At 35.9% G+C, this 15,405-nt stretch overlaps 1 protein-coding gene across 29 annotated transcripts in view; it reads left to right on the top strand.

Annotated features, from left to right (window-relative positions):
* Positions 1-6,078: 6,078 nt before the first annotated feature.
* Positions 6,079-15,405, top strand: part of TCF7L2 (transcription factor 7 like 2) — a 209,197-nt gene continuing 199,870 nt past the window's right edge. For all 29 annotated transcript variants that reach the window (XR_014175570.1, XM_081955398.1, XM_081955409.1 and 26 more), the window contains exons 1-3: positions 6,079-6,922; positions 7,253-7,319; positions 7,536-7,660. Coding sequence is in view for 28 of the 29 variants with exons in the window: in XM_081955398.1 (XP_081811524.1) it covers positions 6,734-6,922; positions 7,253-7,319; positions 7,536-7,660 (381 nt within the window). In the remaining variant the exon portion in view is untranslated. The remainder of the gene's footprint in view (positions 6,923-7,252; positions 7,320-7,535; positions 7,661-15,405) is intronic.

The raw sequence follows: 15,405 nt of genomic DNA on the forward strand, positions 1-15,405 counted from the left end.
CTTCCAATTGCAGTATATCTTTGTTATAATTCAACTATCTCTACTTGAAACAGTGTAATAATTAAAAAAAATGGTTATATTATGTACAATATGGCTCTATCACATATTTTTTAGAACTGTGAATAATGTGGTCAAGCCTTAAGGTCATTTACAGTTCCCATTAAAATTAAAGAAATTTCCTTCTGATCCAAAAAAGCTCTGATCAATATCCAATCAATTGAGTTATTTACTAAAATCTATAACAAGACTTTGATATAGAAGGTGCACCATCATCCTATCTTATCATCAGATAATTATTGTTTATAGTATTCCAACATTAAGGAAGCACTGCAGAAAAGCAGACCTTTTCTTTAGCGTTGGAAGACAACAATCCAGCCTAAAAATTATCTGGAAGCCCATGCTCTAAGCACTTGCTTTAGACAAAACAGCAGCTGTTAGTTAAAATTTGGCAAAACAGACCATAAATCACAAGTCACATAAAGGATCAGACTGAATTTTCCCTTGAATATTGTATTACTTTAGCTGTAGCAAAGTCTGCATTTGTTTTCATTCAAGATACAACCTGAGAACCCTGGTGCAAACAGGTGTTTATGATCTATAGTTAAGTTCTTGTTTCCTTGAATTAAAAAAAATGCTGTTGAACCTAGTATATTCATTTCTAAATTATTTTCAGTGAACTCAATGAAAGATTGCAAAATTGTCAAGATATGTGTATTTCTTTGTAAGCCTAAATATTTGATTCTTTTACAAAGTTGATGCCAGCTAGAAAACTAACCCTGAAGGCTTATGTCCTAGGACTTTGCGTTGGATTAAACTATGTCAGATCTTGAAGTGGCTTTCCTAATTTGGAAAGTTTCTAAATTTGTGTGGTTGGTTAGGTGGTTAGTTAATCTGGACCTGATTATTTCAATTCTGATACCCATAAAATTATAATTTTTATCTACAGTAGTTCTCTAAAGTTTCAAAGTACATAATGCCAAGGGAGAATCTTGTTCTACACACACAAAATACCAGGCTAGAGAAGGGGACATATCCATGGGCGAATTTATTCATATATATGTCCTACCATTAAAATGATCCTTGAGATCAGACCACCAATGGTTATCCCAAACATCATAGGCTCATGGAAGACAACTTGAAAATCCACATTTCTTGATATCATTTGACTGTTGCATAATCTATAATTCTGATTATGTGGTAGCATTATATTTTAGCAGCTTTATTTCAGTGATCCCTTCCCTTAACGACTAAAGAGAAATCACTTAAATTACTGTCACAAACCTTGATAATTAACTCCATCACATTCCTTTAATAGGTTTAATTTTGGACAACCTTTCCACAGGCAATTCACAAGAATTTTTAACTTTGCCAATTATAATATATTTAGTGTCAGAATAATATATTAGCCAATACTTTTTAAAATATAATATTTATCAAACACTCTTCAATGATATGATATCTATAGATACCATATTTCATATTTCATTCCTGCATAAAACTGCATCTTGCTTATAAATATTACCTCATCCAGATGTCCCCAAAAATTTATAAAGAGCACCATTCATTTTTCAGCATAGATAAGAATATGGCTTTGATTTTCAAAATCTCACATTAGAACCAGACATTAAGTCGTATTGATTTATGTGGAATGTCCTATACTAAAAGGACACTGTTTGGAGTTCAAGATTGAGCTATCCAGCACAAGGGAAATCAGGAGTTCCAGGCAGTTTAAATGGGTATAAAGGTTGATTGCCATTTTAAGCTCTCTAAAAGAATCTGAACTAATGCCCAAGAAAATTGCGGGTAGATAAGAATCACAGGAATTCAAGGTGGACTGGACTTAGATCTCTTGTGGGTGCAAAGGAACTCATGACTGATCTCTCCTTCAGGTTCAGCTAACCATGTCCTACATGGGCTCTTGAATGATATAGGGTTATCCAGAAATTACTCCAAATGTCCCAGTATTTATCAGGCAACACTGGTGGACAAACATATCACATACATCTGTTTAAACATTAAATTCTATTTCATTTAGTTGCTTATTTTATGAAAACCTGGTTATGAACTTTTCTTATAGTTTCCTTCTATCACAAGATCTCACATGATAAAATAACAGCTCATGCTTTTACCATAATTCATCTGCATGTAGTTATTTACTGTATTTACGTACTTAGGTCTTATTGGATAATAGACCTAAGTAAATATGAATTTACAGAAATTTGCAGACCATTCTGATTTTTTAAAATATATAAATAAATAAATCATATTTTTAATGATGTTATAATGCAATTAATTAATAATAATTTATAATGGCATAAATAAAATAAATAGGCAATTTAGGACATCTTAACAAGAACCAGTGGCCAATTCATATATTAACTATCTGTATTCTCAGTGAAATCAGTGCAACTTAAATAATTAAACAGTCCCTCAGATTTCAATGGGATCAAAGCCTGATAAACTTAAGAACGTGTCCTGCTGACTCAGTCCATTTATTTCTGCCTTGAAAATAATCCACCCGATATAAGTTCAAATACAACATGAATGGCATAAATAAATAAATAAATAAATAAATAAATAAATAAATAAATAAATAAATGTGTATTTGTTTCCTGTGAAATTTCTACATTCAACTTCATTGGATTACTCCTATTAAAGCGCTTTAAAATAAAACTGATCAATAATAAACAGAAAATGTAAATTTTAAATTATTGGTGTATTTGGCCACAAGTCGTTTTTAAACAAATTCCAAGTACTGATCCCACTGAAGAATCACCACTATTCACATTTTTTCCATTGTCAGAATTTCCTTTGGATCCAATCTAAATATGTTGTTTGTTTATATTTAAAACTTGTTGAAAGAAGAGTCCTCTATGACTTATAAATCAATAACAATCAAATAAAGTTACTCTAAAAGACATGACATAAAATGAAGTAAAAAAAGATTTAGGAAAGAAAGAATAAGACAAAATGTATACCAGTTCTTACACAAAACCTGTATGGAAAACAGTTCAGGAAGTGACAAAATCTCAACAAGCTTGTGAAGTGGGTTTGTCTTCCTTCTCTCCAATCATGCAGGTAGCTACAAGTTGCTACAAGTTGACTAAGAGTGGAAGATACCTAATAAAGGAAGATAGAGACCACTGAATATTTTTGATAGGGCTCTTTATATATTGGAATATAAGATCTTTACAGTAGCACAAAATGTTGATATCACAATCTGACTGACAACACATTTTAAAACTCATAAAACAAATTGTTTAAATTATGGTGTAATTCTGTAGTAACTCTAAACTTAGCCCAATAAAGATCAACCAGACTTTCAATAAATATGCATAAATTTAATGCTTTAAGTACCAAATTCAAAGTGGTCTCACCTGAAAAGCACAAGACAGTCAAAGGCTACTCAAATGTAAAGTAATTTTAAAAGATTGGCTTATATCTTATGGAAATGTTATGGCATTTTGGGCCATCCTATACAAGATCTAGCAAAGATTTTTTTCTAGGAATCCTGGCATGTCACTGAAACCTGATGGCATAATTAATGATTTCAGGATGTTTGAGTGATTGGAGATTGTTCTAAATTATTAGTGTTTATTTGATTATCAGTACCTGTTCTTATGAATTTTGACCTATTCATTTCTCTGCTGGCTGGATCTAAACCTCCAGCCTTTGACAAATTGACTTACAAATATTTCAGATAATAAAACTTCACTTTTTTGGCTAGAATTAATAATTCCATAAAATCATTTTTAATGTTTTCTCACTTGTTAAAATAAGCCTATTATGAACATTGTAGTTGATCAAGGAAAATTGATGTTCTGTATCAGTTATTTTTCATAATGTCTGAAAAGAAAAAAAATCAGAAGAAATTCTTAAATGCATATGTACAGAAGTGTTTTCTCCTCTTCCTCCTCCTTTGTGTGTGTGTGTGTGTGTGTGTGTGTGTCTTCAGTAATCCTTTTCTGTCTCCATCTTCCCACTTAGACATTGTTCACTGATTTACTTATTTATGAAATCTGAAGGTTAGTTCCTACCTGCTGAGAGTAATTAGCCCTTTTCTTTGTGTCCTATGCAATCCAGTCTGATTAAACATACACATTTGTTTTACCTCTTTTTATGTTTCTCCTCTCTTGTTTTCCTTAAGTTGCAATTATTTTTTTAAAAAAAACTATTATAGCCTGATTTTTTTTCTTTTAATGCGCAAATGATTATGCGATTTTCTACAATGGCTTAGTTATAGCTATGTCAATCTCTGCACTATTTTTTATTTTTCTTTCCCAGAACAGATAGTTTACTGAGTGTCTTCCCTCTAAACTCTGTAAATATTGCATGACCTATCAGCTTTGTTTTGGAAATCTTGAGAGCTCAGGCGGCTCTTAGGGAGCAACAAGCTATATGCTTTTTGGGAAATGCTTGTTTGTTTAAACAGCCCCTCCTTTGCTTTTTGACACTATTTCTATTAGGCAATTTACTAATTCCCCTTGAACATACTCAGTGTGTGTCTTTTTCTCTTGCCTCCCTCTCTCCCATTGCTACTTTTGTTCCTTGGTCATGTTAAAGTTTCCATTTGACTCCTCCATTGTTACAATTTGTCACTCTGGAAGATCAATTTGTTTTACTCCACTCATCAACAGAGTAGAATCGGATGCCAGATGTCATTTTTAGCAGCCACGTTCGGCTGCTGCCGCTGCTTCTCCCCAGTTTAAACTGATCACGAACTGCAGAAGAGCATGTCATGTTGCACATTCCTGAGCTACATGACCCAGCCTCCGTCCCTCCCCCAATAATCTATATTTGGCAATTCATTTACTAGCCAGCTACGGGGACCACACAGTTGGATCTCTCACACACAAACACACGCACGCAGTAGTGTTTCTTCTGAAGAGCCCTTCTGGCTTCGGTTGGAGTTTTTCTGATGGCGGGAAACAGAAGGAAAACTCGTGGCCAGAAGAGAAAGAAAACAACAAGTTCGCACTTCTCTCTTTAAAAAGTCCCACTGCCCCCCACTCTCCCGCGGGACAATTAACTAGTCATATCCACCCATTCTCTTACTATCCAGGTACTGTATCAAACTATCTCAAGAAAAGGAGCCCTTTCCCCTTGTTTTGGTCTTTGACGTCCTGCTCCTAGAAAGCCAGACTTGGTGCACTTTTCGCCTGCGGGCTCTTAAGGCTACGGGCTTGGGGAGTAAGCCCGGTGGAATTTACGCCCGAGGAAAACACTCGAGTTCCAGAGACGTTCCTGGGAAAGCCCACCGCGGAAATCGCGGGGCTTCCTTTGCGAGCCACGCTCTGCAGGTTTGAGCTGGAGTCCAGCGCCAGAGCCCCCACCCCACCCCTTTCCAATCCGATTCAAACTATTTGGAAGCTGCGCCACCTCTTCTCTTCGCTTTCGCCTTCTCTTTCAGCCATAAAACGGGGGGGAGTGGGGGAATATAAGCCTTTTGACCACTCTTCTGGCCGCAGATTAAGATCGAAACCATTGCACGGCCGTTAAAAAGAGAGACACACACCCCTCACACACACCAACCCCGCCAAATAAAAAGGCCAGTGGAGCACAAGCCCGCGCCTGTTTATTCGGAAAGAAAGTCCCAGAGGACCGAAATCACTTCCTGGTAAAAGTGCATCGGATGCAACTCTTTAAAAAAATTTCACTATACCACGCCGGAAAGTTGAGTGCGCAACCAAGTGCGAGCACGAAGGCACGGAGAGGTGCTTCTGTTGCCTTGACGGTTGTGCAAACGCACGGCTGAAGCGCCTGCCTTGCCCCCTTCCCTAATTTGTTTGGTGCACCCCGAGTTTTGTTCGCTTTGGCCCGCTGGGTTAGAACTGACAGGTTCGCCTCCTCGCCTTATCTGCATTGTCTCCCTTCGCTTAGTCGCCCCTGCCTGCCCGCCTGCTTGCCTTCGCCGCGTACCCCCTTCCTTCTCTCTCCAAAAGGGATCATTGTTAGTTTCTCCGTTACCCCCTCCTCCTGTTTATTTATGCACACGTCACAAGGGAGCCCCCGCCCCTCCTGCATCTCATTAAGTGCCTAGTGTTTCTTTCTCCCTGTCAATAATCCTGGATCCCAGACTTCTCCGTTCCTCCGGATTTCGATCCCCCTTTTTCTATCTGTCAATCAGCGCCGCCTTTGAACTGAAAAGCTCTCAGTCTAACTTCAACTCACTCAAATCCGACCGGCACAGGCTTCCTATATCTGCAGCTTCTACCCCCTCCCATTTTTTACAGCTGATTTGTTTGGTTTGTTTGCTACCATTTTTTTAAGTAATTCCCCTCCCCCGTTTTAACCCTCCCTCGTTATATAATTTTTTTTCTTATTAATTTTTTCTGTCTCTGCCCGCGTGTCTTTACATGCTGATCTGATCATCGGAAGAAAAGAGAGAGAGAGAAAGAGAGAAAGAGAGAGAGAAAATCCAGAAGAAGGAAAAGAAGAAACCCAAAGTCACTGGTGCAAAAAGAAAGGAGCAGGGACACTGCCCTCCCCTCCTCCTCCTCCTCCTCCTCCTCCTCCCCCTCTGTTCCCCTCCCCAAGAGGAAAGAAAAAGAGAAAAGAACTTTCACCTGGGACTCTTCTTAAAATTACAAACTTCTCCCTTTTCTTTCTGCCTTGTTTTTTTTTAAAGAAAAATATCCTTCCCCCTTTTTCTTTCCTTATCCCCCCCCCCCTTTCTGTCTCTCTCGTTCCGTCCTTGCAAAATTGCTGCTGGTGGGGGTAAGGCAGGAAGAAGATGCCGCAACTCAATGGCGGTGGAGGGGACGATTTGGGGGCGAACGATGAATTGATCTCTTTTAAAGACGAAGGGGAACAAGAAGAGAAGATCTCGGAGAACTCTTCTGCAGAGAGGGATTTAGCGGACGTCAAATCGTCTCTGGTCAATGAATCAGAAACTAATCAAAACAGCTCCTCAGACTCCGAGGTAAGAGACGTTGCCCCCTTTGAAACACACCTGCCTCGCTCAACTTTGGTGGGAGGATTGTAGGACAAGAGATGGGGGGGGGGAGGAAAGTAAGAAAAGGGGGGAGAGGCAGAACACAACTAACTTGGTTTCCCCCCGTCGTAAATTGCCCTGTTGCCGTATGTTTCGCCTTATGTTTTGCACAAACTTTTAACTTGTTCTCGTTTTCTTTCTTCCGTCTCTCCCCCACCAACCTACTTCTCCCATGTACTCTTCGCTGTTTTTTCCTCTCTTTTTTGTTATCGTGACCCCCCCTCCACCCTTCTCCCAAACACCTTTCTTGAATTAAAGGCGGAGAGGCGGCCTCCACCTAGGTCCGAAAGTTTCAGAGATAAACCCAGAGAAAGTTTAGAGGAAGGTAAGTTGCTTTTTCTCTTTGGCAGCCACCCTTAAGTCCCCCCCCCTTTTTTTTTGATGGGGAGGCGGCGGCGGCTGTGAAATTCTCTTGCGTTTTCTGTAAATTCGTGTACGTTAAAGTTTTCGTTGTATTTTTGTGTGTGAAACGATTTCTAACTGTGATTCCCCTTTCCTTCTTTTATTTTCCTTCTTGCTCCTCGTTTCCCCGCCATGTTAGCTGCAAAAAGGCAAGATGGAGGGTTGTTTAAGGGCCCACCGTACCCTGGGTATCCCTTTATAATGATTCCCGACCTGAGCGGCCCCTACCTCCCCAATGGATCCCTTTCGCCCACGGCGAGAACGGTGAGTGACTTTTTTTTTAATGGTTTCCTTTCCCGGTTTTTCTGCTACGATCCTGCGTTCTCCTCCTTTTTCCTCCCTTCCCAAAGCCCCCAATGGCTTCTGCGTGTCCCGCCCGTTCCTTCCCACTTCGGCCATGGCAGGGCCAGAAACTTTCCAAAACTTTTGTGCGTTCCGCAGACCGGGGGAGGGGAGGGGAGGCGGGCAAGGGAGGGAAGAGGTTTGTTTATACTTCGCCATGTTTATTCCTTTACTTTCAGTTTGGGGGGGGGGAAGAGGAGGTGTGGATTCAGCCCCAGTGACTTTAAAAAAGAAAGCCGATTCAGTACGTTCAGCTCCCTCCTGGTTCACAGCGCCAGAGCCCGCGCTCGCTCGAAGTTCCCCAAACTCGGAAATTTCTATAGCGCTCTGTTTTCTCCGGCCCTCTTGAGTGGCGAACGGGGTTTGCTTTCTCTCCCCTCCCCCTTTGCTTTGCCTCCCACTTAACCCTTTATTTGCTGTCCTAACCCTCGCCGAGTTACATACTAATTTACTGGGATAGTTGCCATTGAATGATTAATTGGTGTTAAATTGTATCTTTTATGTACACCCTTTTTACGGGGACTCTTGTTTTTAAATATATTGCGGATGACAGTTTAACTGCAAGCATCTTGCTTTATTGTGTTTTCCCCCTTCCATTTTTCTTTCTTTTTGGTTTGATTTCTGAGGGTTTCTTGAGAAGAGCGTGTTGTCCTTTCAGAGTGGGAAAATGTTATTTGCATTCCTTTGCAAGGCGACATTTTCAAAAAAGGCACAGTTGTTTTTTTAACGAAGGTTAGAGATGCCATAGCCATTCTATAACTGTGGCATAATATATATTATCATTTCTATGATTCTGTCTTGCTTTAGGAGTACCAACTGTTTTTTTTTTAAATTTACAAAGGAAAAAAATCTCAAGGGATCTTTCCCCCTCCTTTCCCCCTTTCCCTTATTCTCTGTGGGGATAATTCTCTTCAGGAAGAGTCAGCAGGATTATTAAAATATATATTTTTCTTATTAAAAACAATTAAATTTCAGCAAAAGCATTAAATAAAGGAACAAGCTTTTACTTGAATGGAATATTTTAAATCACAAGCGTACACACATTACTCTTACTGAAGGATATATACTTTTATGGGTGTGGCAGAAACACCAGAAGGCGTGGCAGAAAAGAAGTTGCTGTTGCCATTAGATTGCTGTTTTACTAAGCTCTTCATAAGTAAAAATTGTTGGCTACTATTTTATATTTATAGATTGATTCCAACTTTACTTGCTCTTCTTAGAAATGAAGTAAACTTTTATAATATTATTTATAAACTGACTTACACCCCCAGGGAATGCAGAATTCATTCACAATTTGTCCATAGGTTTTCCCTTAAATTTTAAAATTAAGATAAGTTTTCTATCCTACTTCCCTTTCTTTTGGTTTCTTCAAATTACCTTTTCCTTTTATAGTGATAGCATAAGACATAAATGTTGAGTAACACATCCACTATTAAATACTTGTGGGATTCCTGGTAACACCAGTCTGGAATAGGATATATTTTTAATGCATATTAAAATAGGGTTAGACTTGTTTTTATTCAGATCCCAAATACACATTGCAAGTTATAGAGGCCAAGGATGACCAAGTAGTGTTTACATATGTATTTTAAAGTATTTTGAAGGATGAGATTAACCTAGTGAATATATTTTATAATTTCTTGCATTTTGGGGATCATGATTAAAGCAAGTATATATTTTATAACCACTGTTTTGGTATAATGGAAAGAAAAGATTACATACAGTATTGGCAAGGTAGTGGGACAGGTAAATGTAATGAAATATGTTGGTAAAATTGTGGCTATTTTGTGGCTATTTAAATGTACACTAAGACAGTATAAATTTATTCCCCAAAGGAATTTATATAAATAATTTGGAAAATTTAAGTTTGTCTATAAAGTTTCTCTCTTAAATTTCTTTGGCTAGAAAGCTGAGAGGCAAATTCCCTTTTCCATATAATTAAGGATATTGTGGTTTAATACACATTGTATTTTTTCTGGTGGCACTTTTGTTCTGGATTAGATACATCATCTTTTGAAATGAATGGGGACTATTTGTGTGGATGTTTGAAATACTTTGGATCAGGCCTAAATAGTTATCTTTAATAGAAAAAAAAATCACTTAGTAATAAAGCCCTTTCTGAGAAGTCAGTGCTTTGTATAAAATCTGTTATTTTATTGTTAGTATAACAGGTGACCTTGTTCTTTGCCATCACATGATTCAGAAAGCATTTTTCATCCTCAATAGACAATTTTATTATTTGCATGACAGCCAGCTGTATATTTCAGTTTCTTTTTTCTTTTTGTCATGCAACTTAAATCATAGCTATAAAGAAAATCCATTCTTTACTTTGTTGCAAGGCTAAAACTATTTAAAAATTGATTTTATATTGTACTGTTCAGAATATATTGAAACAATTAGGACATTGTTTTTGCAATTTAGAGTGTAAATAAATAGCTAATAGTTACTTACATAAATGGCACTATCCTCCCAATTTGAGTGAATGTACTATTGTTTTTAAAAGTTTCTTTGGGTAATTATTGTCCTTTTTTCACTGTAGACAGGGGTTTTGTTTTTATTTAGAAAAATCTTTGTCCTTTGATATTTTAAAATTGATTTATAGAAATACTGATCTATGATTTTTTTGGGAGGTGTATAAATGTAAATGGTTTAAAACAATCATTAACAGTCCAATCCTAGATAAATGTTGATTCAGAAGCAAGCCCTTACTTCCAGGTAAGGATAAAAGGGATTAAAGTCCAAATTTTCTTATGATAAGTAATAGTTCAGTTGCTGAAGATTGTTCAAAATTGATAGCAATAATTACATTTTTCAGAGGACAAAGATTCCTCTGCATCATACTAATTTTGCTTTTCACAGAATAATATACCTGGCTGTAAAGAGAACCAATATATACTAAGGAGAGCTCTGTTATAGATTTTAAAAAATGGATTTAGTACTAACTTGTGTGAAAATGGATGTCATGAGAACTTCATGACATGAAATTTAATTTCAGAAATCAGTGATAAAGCAATTAAGTAGAAAATATTATTCTGGTTACCAAAATAATTTTAATGTTAATATTTCAAAATTGATTTCTATTAACATTAAAGTTCAATATATTACTTTCCTACATTTCGCTTTTTGCATGGGTTTTATTTCTCAGAGTAATATTTTTTTTATCAATAAGCATAAAATAGGGGAATTATTTGTGATTTAACAAAACTGAATAGTCCAAAATTTAAAATTTTAATAATTCCTTTTTTAATGCTCTGAATCGCCCTCCTTAATCTTTAGTTGAAGAATCTAGATGCAAGAGGGTAAAGAGTTAATAGGATTTCTCCACCTTTTTTTTCCTGCTATGAATTGTTTTGACAACAGTTTTCAAAAGTGTGACAATCTGAGCTTTTGCAGTTCAGTGTAATATTACTGTAATTACGCAGGTCATTACATTTTAAATAGAGAACAATGAAATGCTTATCATGCTGAAAAAAAAGAACAGGTGTTCCTGCCCTTCTTTGGTATTTATGCTAATTTGTTGTTCAGGTCCTTTAGAAATATTTATAGCTTTGCATAGTTCAAAATTCTGTTTCAAGTGTGAAGGTTTGATTCACTGCTAATCTGTAGGCTGAAATTTGATTTCTGAAATAAGGATGATGGTGGTAGTTGAATATTATCCATTTACATCTAGTTTTCAAATCTCAGTGAGTTTGGGGCTCACTGGCAGGGATAGGCTGTTTACTAAATTGCACCATTCACTTAATTAATGGTTTTAATGGGGAAAAATATTTTCTTCTCTTGAACTGTGCAAAAATAACCAGTAAAATTGAACACATTGTCTGTTACTCTCTTAGTTCTTAGCATGGTTAGGATGCTGGTTCTGTGTCAGAAATAGCTTTGTAAACTTCATATGAGTAATGTCCTTTCAGCCTCTCTTGTCTGAATTCTTTTTAAAATCAGACTGGAGGAGAGAACCAATGCATTACCTTGCTTCTCACTTAGAAATACTCTGGAAGGCTAGAGTTTATGTTTAATGAAGGCAAAATGTAACCACGTTTTCATTTTCATGTCTCTAATATTACTTTTGGGGCTGCAAGGGTAAAACATAGATTATTGGCTTGCCAAGATAGGCATTTTTACTTTAAAGAGCTCCAGGGTTCATGCATTAGTAAGATTTTTATTTTTTTCTTTCTGTTTTTTTAAGAGAGTAGAAAAAAGACAGCTGCAGAATTCTCTTTCTTTGCTTTTGCATAGATGTATACCATGACTAAAATTGCTCAACCCCCATTTACAGCTGTCTGGCAGTTATGTGGAAGCTGGGTTATGGCTGTTAAGCACGAGACAACCTGGATTTAACAAATGTTTCCCTAAATAGAGAAGAGGGGATTGCTGGACGCATGGGGGTAGAAATTGAAAAAAACAACACCGAGGCAGCAATTCATGCCTTTCTTGAAACTTACTTGCTAACTTTAAAGGAAGAACAGAACAGATATTATTTGAGTCGAAGTGCATATAGCTGCCCACAAAGGAGCTCTTACAGATTAAAATAGCATTTTTCAGTTATAGGTAGAATTAGAGTGTCTGTCTGCAGATTAACTGTGGTAGGATCATTTTGTCTTTTGTTGCTGTAGAACTTTTAGCTGCTGCTGGGTTAGTTACTTTATTGTTTGCATAATCTGCATTCTCCTAAACAATTTTTTTAAATTAACATCATTGTTTCTGTACTGAGCCATGGCAAATATTGTTGGTAACTGATAATTGAGTGTGTTTGTGAAGGAAATGGTTAACTTTACAAACAAAAGCAAACTTGTACCTCCATAGGTCTGCTGGAAGAAATGTGCCACATTCATTTGCTGGCAGGCACTGAAGGGTCATAAATCTACAGGATTTATTTACAGCCCATAACACTTATGAATGTTAAGATATTTGACGCCACGCTGGCCTTATAATATCCAAGGTCCATAGACACTGGTAGTGGGTCAGGTTTCTTTCACTAATTATAAGCAATAAGAGATGGGAGAGGTTGGGGGGGGGGAAGGAATTAGGAAAATCAGCCCATGAAAAGCTTGGATTGTTTTGGGGAAAGTGGGAGGTTAGTGCTTGTTTCTCCTTAAATGTGGGGCAGCCTTTTCATAGGATTCAGAGTTAACTCTTGCAATGCTGAAGAACAATTCAAAAAACGTTAAGTAGATCTCTAATTTGAGCTGCCTTCTTACGATATTGATGGAAGGTGGGAATCTCACCATCACTTTAAACAGAACACCTTCCAAGAAATGTACAATAGTCTTCAATGTTTGATGTTTCATATTAAGGAAAACAACTTGTGTAATAAAAATAATTTGCATTAAAAAACATTCAGTGTGTGACACTATATTTTTATGGAATGTTTAGCTATGCTTTTCCTTTGTCAAAAGCTTTGATATACCCAGAGAACAAATATTTCTGATTTCAAAAACGAATTATAAAATTAACTCACTTTTTCAAAAATGAAATTAATCTTATTTTGTTCACAATTCATGAGTTTTAAACAGAATAGTTTTTTTCCAAGTGGATCTCAGAAATAATAAAAATCTTGCTTACGTCTCTGAATATTCAGAGATGTTTGGAAAACGTATCTATGATTGATAACCATTGCTAAAATGGAAGCTGAAGATGTAAGGTTCACCATGTTTTATATGTCAGGAAAGTCTTGGAAAAGAAAAAGAATATTAGAGGCCCTTCAAAACTACATTTCTTTAATTGATATCTTGATGCTTCTTTCTCTATTTTAACATTTATAAGCAGTCTTAAGAGCACAGCTGTTTTAAGGAAAGTTTTAGAAATGACTGTGTATATCCATACATCTTTTATGCATTTTATTTAATCTAAGGCATTTTATAAATTAGTTTGAGGAAAGGAATCTGAGAAGAAATATACATCTTTCCTCCCATATGTATGCGATTTTTTTAAGTAGCATTTTTTAAATAGTAATTTCTCAATGTATCTAGGACAGTGATTTATGATGATTCCCATTCAATAGAGTTCTGTAATGTATTAGTATCTACATCTCTTAACAGAATAGTCAATAGTTTACAGTAAGGTAATACAGTAGTATATTCTAGCAGGTTATCATTTTTTGTTTTTGATGAAAATTTTATCTAATTTCAGGTTGCCACTAACTCTGTTCTTTTTAAGTGTTTCATTTCTTGATTCACATTCTTTTACTGTATAGTCAGACCAACAGGCATGAATGAGTTAATTGACTAACTTTAGTGAAATTTGGGAGCCTCATTGGCTTTAACAGGGTGCAGCCTATTTACAGGGTTTAATTAGTACATAATTGTTCTTACTCTGCCAGAAGGGATAATATGCCGAAAAAGTGGCGTTGTTCTTCTGCAGTCTTCAGTTTTAAAATGATAAATCACTTGCATATTTGTGCAATGATTCAAATGAAGCTGAGATCTCTCCAGCTCAACATGTGGTAAATTGTAAAGTCAATGAATTGCAGATCTAGGCTACAATCTGATTGGGGTCTTGTTTGTGGATGTATGTGTGTGTGTGTGTGTGCACAGTGAAAAAGGAGAATCTGTATAAATATTACAAAACACAAAGTATATCCTTAAATGTTGGTTTTAGCTATCATTTTGTCTTTCAATACTGTCCATTAACTTGAGGGCAGTGGTACAGTTAATTAATAATGTAAGAAAAAAATGGCTTTTCTTACATAAAATGCACATCACAATTAGATCATCACTCTGCTATTAATTAGAAAAGATATTCTTAAAATATTTCTCTAGAAACATTTTTAATGAAAAGATATAACAAGATTGTGCATCTCTTCGAGAATTTGCTGCTAGTTCCATAAGAGATGCATTTTTACATTCCCTGCACACCCAGAAGTCTCATCAACTTCACTAAAACTTACTGCTAGAATAAGTGAGGCATAAAGGCCATGTTGTTGCTCAATGACTCCATTGTTTGCTTCTTAGCTATCTAGAACTACTTGTTAGTTTGCTGTAGACCCTGTTTTAAATAGCCAAGCATTGTAGCACCATTGTATTTTTCTTCCTGAATGGATTACATAGATAAAGTTATATAATTTAAGACTAGTAGAATATAAATTTTCTTGAGATGTAATATCATTGCTAGTTTTTACTAGTAGTTTTAACTATACCATAGTGGTACCTTGAGTACTTTAGTAATGTTAAACTAAGTACAAAGAATGTTTACTTGTGTGTTAACAGATGATAAGGAACAATGGATTAATTTATATGTCTTTTTTAAAAACAAAAACGTATGTATCTCTTCTTATTTTATTATTAGACTTTTTGCATTTTAAATGTTTGTAATAAATTATATTATTATATATTATAATTTTTTTCCTAAAATATACACTAAACAGAAACTTGAACTTGTAATTCTCCATATCTAACATTTTGGCTCCTCAAGTATTTATTGGGTTTACTATGGTCAATATAACCAAGGTTAACAAATCCACTGTAGACTAAGTTTTCAAAATTAGGTTTGGAAATAATCTATACTTTAAGCAAATTAGAAGTAATTATGTGTACCTTGGTACATATGGTTACAGTAAACCACATAATAGGAAAGATAATATTCATCTTCACTTACAGCATATCACTCCTTAAAAATAAGTAGAAATAAATCAGTAGAAAATAGCTTGAAAATCAGAAAATAGTTTGAACCAT

The sequence above is a fragment of the Natrix helvetica genome (genome assembly GCF_964273705.1).
Source record: "Natrix helvetica genome assembly, chromosome: 5".
In the NCBI taxonomy this organism is placed as follows: domain Eukaryota; kingdom Metazoa; phylum Chordata; class Lepidosauria; order Squamata; family Natricidae; genus Natrix; species Natrix helvetica.